A 13,185-nucleotide genomic window follows, 5' to 3' on the forward strand; every position below is an offset into this window, starting at 1 on the left:
CGCATTTGTAGCTGCTTTTAGAAGAACATTTGACCCTCCAGGTAGAAAGGTTAATGCAGCCAGATTACTGTTGCGCCTGAGACAGGAGAACCGAACACTGGTGGATTATGCACTAGAGTTCAGGTCTCTGGCGGCAGAAATCAAGTGGAATGAGCAGGCGTATATGGATGTATTTTTGAATGGCCTATCTGATGTAATCCTTGATGAGGTTGCTACCAGAGAACTCCCTGTGAATTTAGAGGATTTAATTTCGTTCATCTCTCGTATAGATGAACGTCTAAGAGAGAGACAGAACACTCGAGAGAGGAACCAGAGACCTTCTTTTAGGTTAGCTCCTGCTTTTCCAAGTCCTGACTCCACGATATCTTTGCTTACTGAACCTATGCAGATAGGGTATACCCGCCTCTCTGAGGAGGAAAGACAGCACAGGAGAAGAGAGGGTTTGTGTATGTATTGTGGAGCCAAGGGTCATTTACTCTCGAACTGTTCTAACCGCCCGGGAAACGCTCGCACCTAAGTCCCTCTAGAGGACAGGCCTTGGGTGTTTCTATTTTGTCCTCTACTCCTAATTATAAGGATCACAGGCTTCTGCTACCAGTTTCCTTAACTTGGGGGAAGGAAGTAGTAAGGGCTATGGCATTGATAGATTCCGGTGCTGCTGAGAATTTTATCGACCAAGCCTTTGCTAGTAAGAACAATTTTCCATCCCAGCTAAGGGAGACACCTTTGGCCGTTGAGGCCATAGATGGTAGACCACTACTAGACCCTGTTATCTTTCGTGAGACCGTACCCATTGATTTAAATGTTGGTATCCTACACGTGGAGAATTTATCTCTTCTGCTCATTTCGTCTCCTTCCGTTCCCATAGTTCTGGGGTACCCATGGTTGAAAAAACATAACCCTATTATCGATTGGGAGTTAGGAGAGATACTCTCGTGGGGCCAGGGCTGCCAGGATCGGTGTTTGTGCAAGGTTTCTCCATTAGCTAATATTAACATACCGGAGAATCCTACTCAGTCCACAGAAAGACAAATACCAGACCTTTACCTAGACTTAAGGGCAGTGTTTGACAAGAAGAATGCCGATTCTTTGCCTCCACACAGGTCATTTGACTGTAAGATTAAGCTGCTACCCGGCACTATGCCTCCGAGGGGCCATGTATATCCTTTGTCTGTTCAGGAAAACTCGGTTCTAGAGGAGTATATTCGGGAGAATTTAGAAAAGGGATTCATCAGGAGGTCGTCTTCTCCGGCCGGGGCTGGGTTCTTTTTCATTAAGAAGAAGGATGGCACGCTGAGACCTTGTATCGATTACCGAGGCTTGAATAAAATAACTGTCAGAAATGCCTATCCTATCCCACTGATTACCGAGTTATTTGATCGTCTTAAGGGCTCCAAAATCTTCACCAAGTTAGATCTCAGAGGGGCTTACAATTTGGTGAGAATCCAGCAAGGTCACGAGTGGATGACGGCATTCAATACCCGGTATGGCCATTACGAATACACTGTTATGCCATTTGGACTATGCAATGCTCCTGCAGTATTTCAAGATTTGATTAATGAGGTACTTAGGGAGTTTCAGCATGATTGTGTTATTGTTTACCTGGACGACATACTAATACACTCTAAGGAGATTGAGACTCACCATAGACAGGTCAGAAAGGTATTACACAAGCTGCTGCAACATGGTCTATATTGCAAATTGGAAAAGTGCAGTTTTGATCAGTCTCAGGTAGACTTTCTTGGATACGTGATTTCTGGGGAGGGTTTTAAAATGGATCCTGTAAAACTCCAATCTATTTTAGACTGGCCCTTGCCCAAAGGACTCAAGGCTATCCAAAGGTTTATTGGTTTTTCCAACTACTATAGGCGCTTCATTAAAGGATACTCCTCTATCATTGCGCCTATTACCAATATGACCAAACAAGGGGCTGATACTAAGTTCTGGTCTAAGGAAGCTCTTGGTGCTTTCAAGACTCTCAAGGAACTTTTTGCCTCGGCTCCCATTCTAGTCCATCCTGATACGACTCTGCCTTTCTTGCTCGAGGTCGATGCCTCTGAGACAGCAGTTGGTGCTGTTCTGTCTCAAAGGTTAGGGGTGGATAAACCGTTACACCCTTGTGGTTTTTTCTCTAAGAAATTTTCTGGGCCTGAGAGCAGATATGACATCGGGGAAAGGGAACTGTTAGCAGTCATTAAAGCCTTAAAGGAGTGGAGACATTTGTTGGAGGGGACCCTACACCCTATTACGATTTTGACGGACCACAAAAACTTGTCCTATATTGGGGAGGCTAAGCGCTTATCCTCTAGACAAGCTCGTTGGTCCTTATTCCTGACTCACTTCAATTATGTACTGACTTACAGACCTGGTTCTAAAAACTCTAAAGCCGATGCATTATCTCGCCAATATGAACCTTCTACTGTACCTGAACCAGTTCTTTCTTCTATAGTTCCGAAATGCAATATCATTGCTAATACGAATCTCAGGATTCATTCTCCATTACTGTCCGAGATCATTAAGTTGCAACATCTAGCACCTAAACAGACTCCTGCGGGCCGTCATTTCGTTCCTCCTGCTCTTCAACTGGAACTTTTACAGTGTTTACATAATAGTAAGATGGCGGGACATCCTGGTATTCGCAAAACTTACGCGTTGATCTCTAAGGACTTCTGGTGGCCTGCTTTGCGGAGGGATATTGAGGAGTTCATCGCTGCATGTGAAGTTTGTACTAAAACCAAACAACCCCATACGCTTCCATGTGGATTCCTGCACCCCTTGGAGGTTCCAGAAAAACCATGGTCCTGTTTGGCCATGGACTTTATTGTCGATCTACCTATCTCTAAAAGACAGACTGTTATCCTCACCGTGGTTGACAGGTTTACTAAGATGGCACACTTCATTCCCCTGCCTAAACTCCCGTCTTCTCCCGAATTGGCAGAGATATTCGCTAAGGAGATTTTTCGCCTACATGGGATACCCTCTCAAATTGTATCGGACAGAGGCTCCCAATTTGTTTCCTGCTTTTGGAGGTCCTTCTGCTCTCAACTTGGTATTAAATTAAACTTTTCTTCTGCCTATCATCCTCAGTCTAACGGAGCTGCTGAACGTACCAACCAGAAAATCGAACAATATTTACGATGCTTTGTTTCTGAACACCAGGATGATTGGGTCGGTTTGATTCCTTGGGCGGAGTTTGCACACAACAATCTCGTTTGCGATTCTACTCATTCAAGCCCCTTCTTCATGAATTATGGTTTTCATCCGTCTATTCTTCCTTCGGATTCCCCTTCCCAGGGGGTGCCGTCGGTTGATGTTCATGTTGCCAATTTGAGGAAGTTGTGGGATCAAACTCGACAAATCCTTGTGCACAACTCTATGTTGGTCAAGAAACACGCTGATAAACGTAGAAGGGCGGCTCCGGTCTTTGTTCCAGGTGATAGGGTATGGCTGAGCACGAGGAACATCCGTTTAAAAGTGCCCTCCATGAAGTTCGCTCCTCGTTATATTGGACCCTACAGGGTGCTGACCCGTATCAATCCAGTTGCGTATCGTTTAGCTCTTCCTAATACCTTACGCATTCCGAACTCGTTTCACGTTTCATTGCTGAAACCACTCATATGTAACAGATTTTCCTCCACAATAGCCCCTCCTCGCCCCGTTCAGGTGGAGGGTCAGGAGGAGTATGAGGTTAACTCTATTATTGATTCTCGAATCTCCCGGGGGAGAGTACAATATCTGGTTGATTGGAAGGGATATGGTCCTGAGGAGAGGAGTTGGGTACCTCAGGAGGATGTTCATGCTCCCCGTCTCCGCAGGGCGTATCACTCTCGCTTCCCATCTCGTCCCGGTTCATTCCGCCCGGTGGGCGTATCTGAGAGGGGGGGTACTGTCAGGGTACCTGTGGTCTCTACCTCCGAAAGAGGTAGAGACTTAGCTGTTCCCCCATCCAGACGGTCTGATGGCTCCCTTCCCCGCGGTCTATCCGGTCATGCTAGGCCGGCCGCGAGGGAGTGACTGCCTTTTACAGCATCTAGGCAGGAAGTAGTCATCAGGACACTCCCCCGGAACAACCTGTCAGTCAATGGCTGCAGGACCAATCAGGACGCCTTGGAGGCGTGGTTACTGCTCTGAACAGGGTATTTAACAGAGCTTCTTTCATTAGCTCATTGCCCTGTCGTGGTTCTAGCTTGTTCTAGTCACTCAGTGCTTGTGTATTCTATTATCCCTTTTGGTTTTGACCCGGCTTGTTTACCTTACTCTGCTTATCTCTGTTACCCTTGATTCGGCTTGTCTCTCGCTTACCTGTCTTCTGTTACCCTCGACCTCGGCTTGTCTTTGACCATTCTATACTGTACTACTTACGTTAGTCCGGCCATTCTAAGGTCCGGTATACGTATCTGGCTACTGTTTGTACTCTGCGTGTTGGATCCCTGTCCCGATCCTGACAACCCGGAACGAAGGGCTTGGAGGTAGCCGGGTTCCATCTGTGTGGCTTGTAGGTTGTGTGGCGTCGCTGTATGGCATCTGCCGGTAATCCCAAGGCAGGGAGGTGGGTCTCCGCCTCCTGTAGGTCCGCTATGAGGTATGTGGCGTCTCCGTGGTATATTTGCAGCTTGTGCGGTGAGCGCCATCTATATTTAACATCCCGATCGCGGAGCAAGGCGGTAAAAGGCCTCAAAGTAGAGCGCCAGGCCATAGTCCCCTTGGAGAAGTCTGAGAAGAATGATAATGACATGTCCTCAAAGCTAAACGGTGCGGTGCCCCTGCTTGCGGCCATTACTGTTTCTTTGTCTTGTCGCTTCTGGAATCTTATTATCAGATCCCTGGTTGCTGCTGGTGGGGCCGTTGGTGGTTTAGGGAGCCTAAACATGCCGTCAAGGCCTATTCCTTTGGCCTGTTTTGGCGGCAGAATCGTGATTAATAGGCGCCGCACAAGGTGAGAGCTCAGAGTCCGGGACTGAGTCGGCGATGCCCCTAACCTTAAGATTCTGGGCGCGTCGTGAGTCCTCCATAGCAGCCATGGCTTGCTCCATTGTCACTTGTTTCTGTTGTAGTAGATTCATCTCCTGTCGGAGTGCGGCCATTTGCCCAGTGTGTGTGTTGGTGGTTTGCTCCGCGGTTTCCATGCGGTCCGTGAGGCCCTTTATGTCCCTCCTCATGCCTGCCACGTCCTCCTGGATATTCTGGCGAAGCTCCGCCAGCAGCTCCCTCATTTCAGCTTTGGTGACTGGGGCCGAGTCAGGTGGCGTGGCAGGCTTCGGATCGGGCTTCTCCGATGCCCTTGTCATGGGCTGATATAGCTCCTCTGGCTCAGAGAGTAATTCGTCGGAGTCCTCGATGCCCTCCATGTAGGCGGCCATTTCTGGTTCGTGTGCGCCATGTGCTCGCCTCCACAAGTCTCCTATGCTGGCGCCCGGCCGGGGTAGGTCGGGCTTAGGCTTCTTACTTTTCCTACCCATGTCTGCTTCCTACGTGGGTAGTTAGCGTGGCTTTTTTGGGGGTGATTTTTCAGTATTTAGGGTCTTTAAAGTCGATTCCGCCGGGAGCTCTCTGAGGATGCGACCTGTCGGTTCAGTAGCTGGCTCCGCCCCCTTTTCTCTTTCTTTTTAACACACTGTTCATCATTTCAGCTCACACAGAAAGTAAAGGAACCAGTCTCACATCGTCCACCTCTATCAAGACCAATTTCAATTTTTCTTTTGTTGCATGCGCATATTATAACTGAGTCTTGGGAGATTTATCACGGGTAATTTCACAAAGAAACATGCAAAAAATAGTGGAATTTTATTTTGAAAATTACAACTGTTCGAGGTGCAGATAATTTCAAGAAATTTCCTGATTAATTGGCCACTATGTTCTCCAAATCTCTCAGCTCCCAATTACTTTGTGGGTGGATATCTGTAGGAGAGGATGTACAAGAGCAAACCATGTACACTTGAGCAGCTCAAGGAGAACATTCGTGCAGAATTATTGACAATGCAATTGAAAGAGCCCGAATTTGCGAAGTGGCAAATGGAGCTCATATAAAAGATGTCATCTTCCGTACCTAGTCAAGCAAACCTCCACACATTAAGCACTCATTGTATGTAATACCAATAAAATTGGTTCCTTATTTAACACACACACAAAACATTTTCTTTTTAAATTATTGACTCCTCAAACCCTATTCTGAAACTCTCACTTGCTCTACTTGTAACCTATTGAAACATTTGATTATCATCAAACTCCACTCATTCTGTGCTGCACATGGTAGATATGGCAGTAGCTCTTGACTAGTAAGAGAACGTCATATTTTTAAAGTAAGCACAAGGTGATCTTGTAGTGAATTCTCAGTAGTACTAAAATTATTTTTTCTTTGGTGGTTTAGAAGCAGGGAGCATTTTCTTTCCAGGTCGCCATACACCTAAAATATTACTGACCCCTAAAATAAAATATAAAACGTTTTTGGGCATAGGTGACACATAACCATGGTTATGCTTGAAAATCCGAGTTGGATATGGCTGAAACCTGCCACAATGTTAGGGTACTTCCCTACATTTCATATATTTGAGGCCAGAATAGCCAAACTGAAACATAAGAAGGTCAAAACAATCAACAGCACATTGTTACAAAAGAGCCAAAAGGACCCTTTTCACTGAACCAGGAATTGAGGAGACTTGGTGAGTCGTTTGCTAGGGTCTAAAATTTGCAAGTGGAAATATTAAACTATTTTTCCAGCTCAGCTAAACAAACTTATAACCAGCCTGGGTATGTCCATGGGATCCAAGCAGTACTTTCAGGGGATACTGGGTGGGAGAGGCATTTTGTTCTTGGAACAAAACAGCAACATATCTTGGGCCAGCTCAGAATTAACCCCATTATGCTGCATAACTTCATTGCATTAAAAAGTCTCTTCCACTGGAAATGCCACACTCCCTTCATTTAAAGAACTAATTGGTACAAGTGAAACCAAGATGATTACTCTTGTGCCGCAGAAAATTTTAAACCCCCGTAATTCAGACTCACCCATTATTCAATTCACAGGAACTCACTATGGTGTGTGGTCTCATGTTACCCGTAGAGCAGACACCATGTGAAGCCTAGAACACTAGGTCCCAACACAATTCTCAAGGCACTCCACAATTCAGTGTTTTGTGCATTGGAACGGAATTTGGAACTACCTATATCCTGGACTTAGTTTGGAATCACTGGTATGTCCAGGCCTAACTCTTCAGTGCTATGAGAAACTCTGAGTAAGACCACAATTCACCTGAAATTTCTCACAGCAAATGGGGGCTTAGTCGAAATTCCAAAATATAGTCATTCCATATTTTCTTACTATGCTGCAATTTAGCTAAAAGCTTGTAAGAAAGCAGCTCTTTAGGGCTTAAATAATAGGGGGCTAAATAAGCATGTAGTTTTGATCAGAAGCAAGAAGAATTTATTTGACTGATTCGTTGATCGTTCATTCAGTGGAGAAGCAGGCAGAGAATGAAATACTGTATAGAGATTAAAGCTGGGATATTCAGTAGAGCCTAGGGAAGGGGGAAAAAATAGATCTTCACTTTAAAAGAAATTTTATTTTTAAGAATTAGTGTACTTTACTTGGTGTCACGTTTATAGATTGCACTAGGTTTTACACAGTTATGTTATAAAATGGTATTTACAGATAGTACACGGTTTTCACACTCCTGGTGACCATGAATGAAACAAGCTGTGGTTCTTCAGAGGCTGATGGACAAACTCCCATCACACCCAAATCCTAGACAGCAGTAGATGATGAGAGCAAACAGAGAAGCCATTATATATTCAACGGTCACGGTTTCACCTATTTAAACATCGGTAGCTTTTAAGCCAAAAAAAAAGTGAAAATATAATAGTATCTGTCCATGAGATTGTTGTGAGAATACAGGTATTGAGCATCATAGAAGTCCAGGCAACTGTACACAGTGGATTACGGTATACTCATTTCAGCTAATAAGGTCATACATTCCAATTCTTATACATGAAGGAGAGCTGTAAAAAAACATTTATTCAGGAGGAAAACAAAAATCTCAATACTGTAAAGCATCCAAATTATGGTAAAATTATGTAGGTCAGCATTTTATTTACATCCAAGGCATATACGGTCTCTTATAGGAAGCTAGTTATATCCATTGTCCCAGTTTATGACTTTGTCATATTCCTGAATCCTTTGTTTAATATGTGAAAGTTTGTTCTTCAGGTAATCACAACGCTCCTTCTTCTCCAAAAATGTAGGGTCCTGTAAAATAAGACGTAAAAGCCTTCACAACATATCACAAATACTTCAATAGAAACCTCAGAAAGCAGTGCTTAGATAAAAATGGAGATTGGCATTACCGAGAGAGCTATTGGATGGCAAGATAGGCAATGGGCGGACAATAAGCACCATTCGAATAAAAAAAAAAATGTTTATACCATTCCACATCTTATTATGGCTTTTGATGCAGGGATTCTTTATCAAGGTTATTCACAAACTGGTGATTGTGGAGAACTTAAAGGGGAACTGCACTTTTTATGCCAATATAGCATAATTGGAAACTTTTTAAAACTTGTCTGTTTTGGTCTAAAAATGTGCATTTCTCTTGCCAAGTCTCCATAAATCCTGGTTTAGAAAATAACCTCAAAAAGAGCTAGTGAATGCTGGAGAGGGTTACGCAGTTTAACTTTTTAAAAGGGCACTCAAGCACCATAACCACTGCAGCATACTGTAGTGATTAAGGCGTTATAATTTATTTGGGGCAATCCCAAAATGAAGAGTCAAACAGTTTTAAAGGCATTTAATGCAGAAGGCTTTTGCTCTGTATGTTAAGAGGACTGAAATACCGTATTTTTCGCTCCATAAGACGCACTTTTTTTCCCCTCAAAAGTGAGGGGAAATGTCTTTGCGTCTTATGGAGCGAATATGAAGCTTTACTTACCTGTCTTGCAGCGTTGGCCGGCCTGAGTGCGCACTTCCTTTCAGTCCCGCCGGAAACCGGAACATGAAATTCAAGTTCCACTACCGCGGTGCGCCCTGTGCTGCCGGCCAACGCTACAAGACAGGCAAGTAATTATGGGACAAGGGGAGGGGGACAGTATGGGAGAGAAGTCTATGGGGAGGGGGTGGATGAAGTCTATGGGGAGGGGGTGGATGAAGTCTATGGGGAGGGGGTGGATGAAGTCTATGGGGAGGGGGTGGATGAAGTCTATGGGGAGGGGGTGGATGAAGTCTATGGGGAGGGGGTGGATGAAGTCTATGGGGAGGGGGTGGATGAAGACTATGGGGAGGGGGTGGATGAAGACTATGGGGAGGGGGTGGATGAAGACTATGGGGAGGGGGTGGATGAAGACTATGGGGAGGGGGTGGATGAAGTCTATGGGGAGGGGGTGGATGAAGTCTATGGGGAGGGGGTGGATGAAGTCTATGGGGAGGGGGTGGATGAAGTCTATGGGGAGGGGGTGGATGAAGTCTATGGGGAGGGGGTGGATGAAGTCTATGGGGAGGGGGTGGATGAAGTCTATGGGGAGGGGGTGGATGAAGTCTATGGGGAGGGGGTGGATGAAGTCTATGGGGAGGGGGTGGATGAAGTCTATGGGGAGGGGGTGGATGAAGTCTATGGGGAGGGGATGGATGAAGTCTATGGGGAGGGGGTGGATGAAGTCTATGGGGAGGGGGTGGATGAAGTCTATGGGGAGGGGGTGGATGAAGTCTATGGGAGAGAGGAGAAGACTATGGGAGGGGGGGACACTATGGGACAGGGGAGAAAAAAAATATTATGTACAAACTGTCCCATAGTAAGAAACACTATGGGACAGTTTGTTCAGAATATTTTTTTTCTGGGTTTCTTCCTCTAAAAACTAGGTGTGTCTTATGGTGAGGTGCGTCTTATGGAGCGAAAAATACGGTAGCTTAAAAAAAAATTGACTTAAAACATAGCATGGCACCAGGGGACTCCAAGCACCAGTGGTGGCTGGCCAGTAATGACAGCGCCTCCAGGACTCCATCTCCCCTGTTTTTACTGATAAAAAAAAAAAAAACATGTTATGTCTGTCATGATTCAGTCTAAAGTTTCTTTCCCATATGCTTATTGATGGCTGGAGATACTGAGACAATGTCGGAATTTTCGGGTATTTTTGTAAGGAAAAAAAATGCCCTATTCTCTTGGACAAGATTAGGCTGCTCCAACAGGATTTTTGACATTGGACAATTAGCTTTGCATTAGATCTTAGATGTATTATGAATTGTCCTCTCATCTAGGGCTTTTACTGGGTAACAGCATCAGGGAACGGAGTAAAATCCTGAGGGTCCAGTCTAGCGCTCCATCGTATGTAAACACTCACCAGCCACCATTGCCTGGCACCGTACAGTGTAGGGGTTATGGTGCTTAGAGTGTCCCTTTAAAATGAAGGAAGATAACCTAGCAGAGGTGCATAATCCTAAAGAAGTGTATGTATATGGATCTCCAGCAATTAATTGAAGTGCTAATTTTACTTATTCCACTGGAATACTCACAAAAAAATAATAATTAAACTATTGTAGTCTATAATGCTCTATTATACAAAACTGAATTGATTGGTAAGGGAAAAAAAATATTTGTAGAATGATATTCTGCATAGCTGATAATGGTAATTGACAAAATTAGAGATATATACAATAAATAGGTCAAGGTCAATAACAAATGCTGTGTAGAGATATGTGCATGCACAGTTAGGAACAGGCTGAAGGTATAAACATCCAGCCGTATCTACAGGGAGGGAACAGCGATCTCTTGACTCTGTTTGCAGATTTTACATGTAGGTCACATTCTGATAGTCTCATATTAATAGGATATGAAGCAATGAGATTTCTTGTAATAAGAAGATGTCACAAATACTTTCAGCCAGACGTCACAAGATTTGAAAAGGAACTCACAGTATTCATTTTGTAGTGAAAAAAACTAAACTACAGGGGGTGGAGCCTGACTCTCAAGCGGACTAGACGTGCATGTCGAGAGCTTTTGAGTCCGGAGCCAAGATTCCATGGACTGGTGGGGATTATCCCGGTCCTTGAGGACACTTCAGTGAGCCCTGCAAAACTTCAAAGCCACACGGGAAAGAAGAAATCCAAGATGGCGGCAGCACAGGACACTGCAACGCGAAGTCTGACACTGCCACAGCCTATCTCAGCAGGCTCTAAGACCAAGGTGCCAGGCACCCTGAGAGCCATATTCGACAGCTTCTGGGCGACGCTGCTCAACCGAGCAAGGCGAGCAGCAGACATACGGGAACTAGACAAGGGAGACCGAGCACGCAACAAGGAACGGCCTGGAAAGCCTCCTACGAGCCGACAGATGCCCCGCACTAACCAGACTACACTAAAGCGACGAAAGCTACGGAAACGACACTATCGGCTAAGACAACAAGCCGCGGACATATGTCCTGCCCACCGTTGCCGTGAGGTACCGCACCCCACTGTACCACCACCAGTCCTAGGCTACGTGGCAAAACCAACGAGGCCACCTCTCAGCCACCCCACATGCCGACCGGGGCTGGACATTCACTCACCAAGCGCGAGAACCGCGGACTGGCAAGCTACCGCCATGCTGGACAGACCGGTAAAGCCTGAGGGCATAGGCTGAGAGGAGAAAGACCGAAGGACGTGTGGAGCTGAGGCCATGCTTATACAATCCACCACTTCACGGGACATTGTAGTAATCTCCAGAATAGGACTCAGATTTCTACATTCAGCGAGTACACAGTTCATATGTTTATTTTATTTTATATGTCCCTAGTTAGCCAAGCCGCATGACCTCTTAAGCACTTTCCTCTTCTCGCACTGCTTCAAACTACACAAGTGCCCATATCCTCTCTCGGCAGGCGTAACCTGCAATTAGCAGCCAGCCACTAAACACCTCATCTTTGCTTTGACATGGGTAATGTAACCTACATCAAAGGTACAGCACAACAACTTAGATATGTGATGCACTGTTAGTGTTTTAATATTTATCCTAATATAAATAATAATAATATATATCCATTAGCTCATAATTTTTTGTGATATCTTGCAATGTATAAAATATGTCTCATAAGCAAGATTGGATCACTATTTCTAAACACATTGGCAGGAACCCAGCCCTCAGACAGGATAGACTCACTATCCCAGCTATCACCATGTTACCAGCTTACCTAGAGCAAATACCCTACCGAAGGGGGGCATTGGCCGAGCGGACCCACACGAGTCATCTACTTTACAGCATGGCGTTAACGCGATGCGGGATTGTCTGGCTGCTCCCACAACTGACGCAGAGTCAGATAGCCTAGCCACACAGATGTCCTTGGACGCCATTTAATATATAATCACCCGCGGCCGTAGTCGCAGGCAGAAACAGGGCCCTCAGTTATACAAAAGCGTAGACACACGGAATATTAATTTTTTTTTTTTTTTTTAATTCTTTATTTTATTGTGCACGATAAATACAACGCTACCAGCAACGCCACAACAGCTATTGCCAGTTTTTAAGTTCACAGTTATTAACAGTTGTGTGGTTTATCGAAAACATAGCACTTTTTATATTTTAACGTAGTTTCAACAATAGTTAAGTCAAACATGTTAGTTATAAGGTATGGCAAACGAAGTGTGGACGCAGGTTAACAGACTGATGTTTTGTGAGGTGCTAGTGTCCCCCGCTTGAACATCTGAGGGGTGCCCTATTTGTTAGGTTGATTGGAAAGTAAAAGTACAAATAAAAATAAAAAAATAAATAAAAAAAGAACGCAATCTAATGTGCATCCCCAGGCGTGACAGCGCTATCTGATCTTTATGTGTATGCTAGGTGTAGTAAGGTTATGTTTACTATGGCACAGGGTACAGCTGTCTAAGGTGGTATATGGCATCTAAGTCGAGTACTGTCCCCTGAATATAGTAGGGGAGTCTACGCTTTTATGCTGTCCTGGCTGTCATACAAGGCTGCAGTGTTGTATAGGGATGTAAGCCAAGAAATAGACCATGAGTGATAGGTTAGCTGAAGATAAGTTAGGTCCCTTAGAGGGTACTCCTATTGGGGATGGTGGTGGTTCAAGATTGGGTCCTCATAGGGGCAGATTACATATCAGCATTATATCTGGGCGAGACTAAGATACTTTAAGTCTAGTGCCTGGAAAGTCTGTTGCCCTTCTTGTACGCAGATGCTCACCACTCCGCAGCCCCTGTGTGCAGGGCCCGGG

At 44.9% G+C, this 13,185-nt stretch overlaps 1 protein-coding gene across 2 annotated transcripts in view; it reads right to left on the minus strand.

Annotated features, from left to right (window-relative positions):
• Nucleotides 1–7,539: 7,539 nt before the first annotated feature.
• MARVELD2 (MARVEL domain containing 2) overlaps nt 7,540–13,185 on the minus strand; it is a 34,816-nt gene continuing 29,170 nt past the window's right edge. For both annotated transcript variants that reach the window (XM_063453720.1, XM_063453721.1), the window contains exon 7: nt 7,540–8,242. In XM_063453720.1, the coding sequence (XP_063309790.1) occupies nt 8,123–8,242 (120 nt within the window). In that variant the 3' untranslated portion in view covers nt 7,540–8,122. The remainder of the gene's footprint in view (nt 8,243–13,185) is intronic.

The sequence above is a fragment of the Pelobates fuscus genome, chromosome 5, assembly GCF_036172605.1.
Source record: "Pelobates fuscus isolate aPelFus1 chromosome 5, aPelFus1.pri, whole genome shotgun sequence".
NCBI classification, from domain to species: Eukaryota; Metazoa; Chordata; class Amphibia; order Anura; family Pelobatidae; genus Pelobates; species Pelobates fuscus.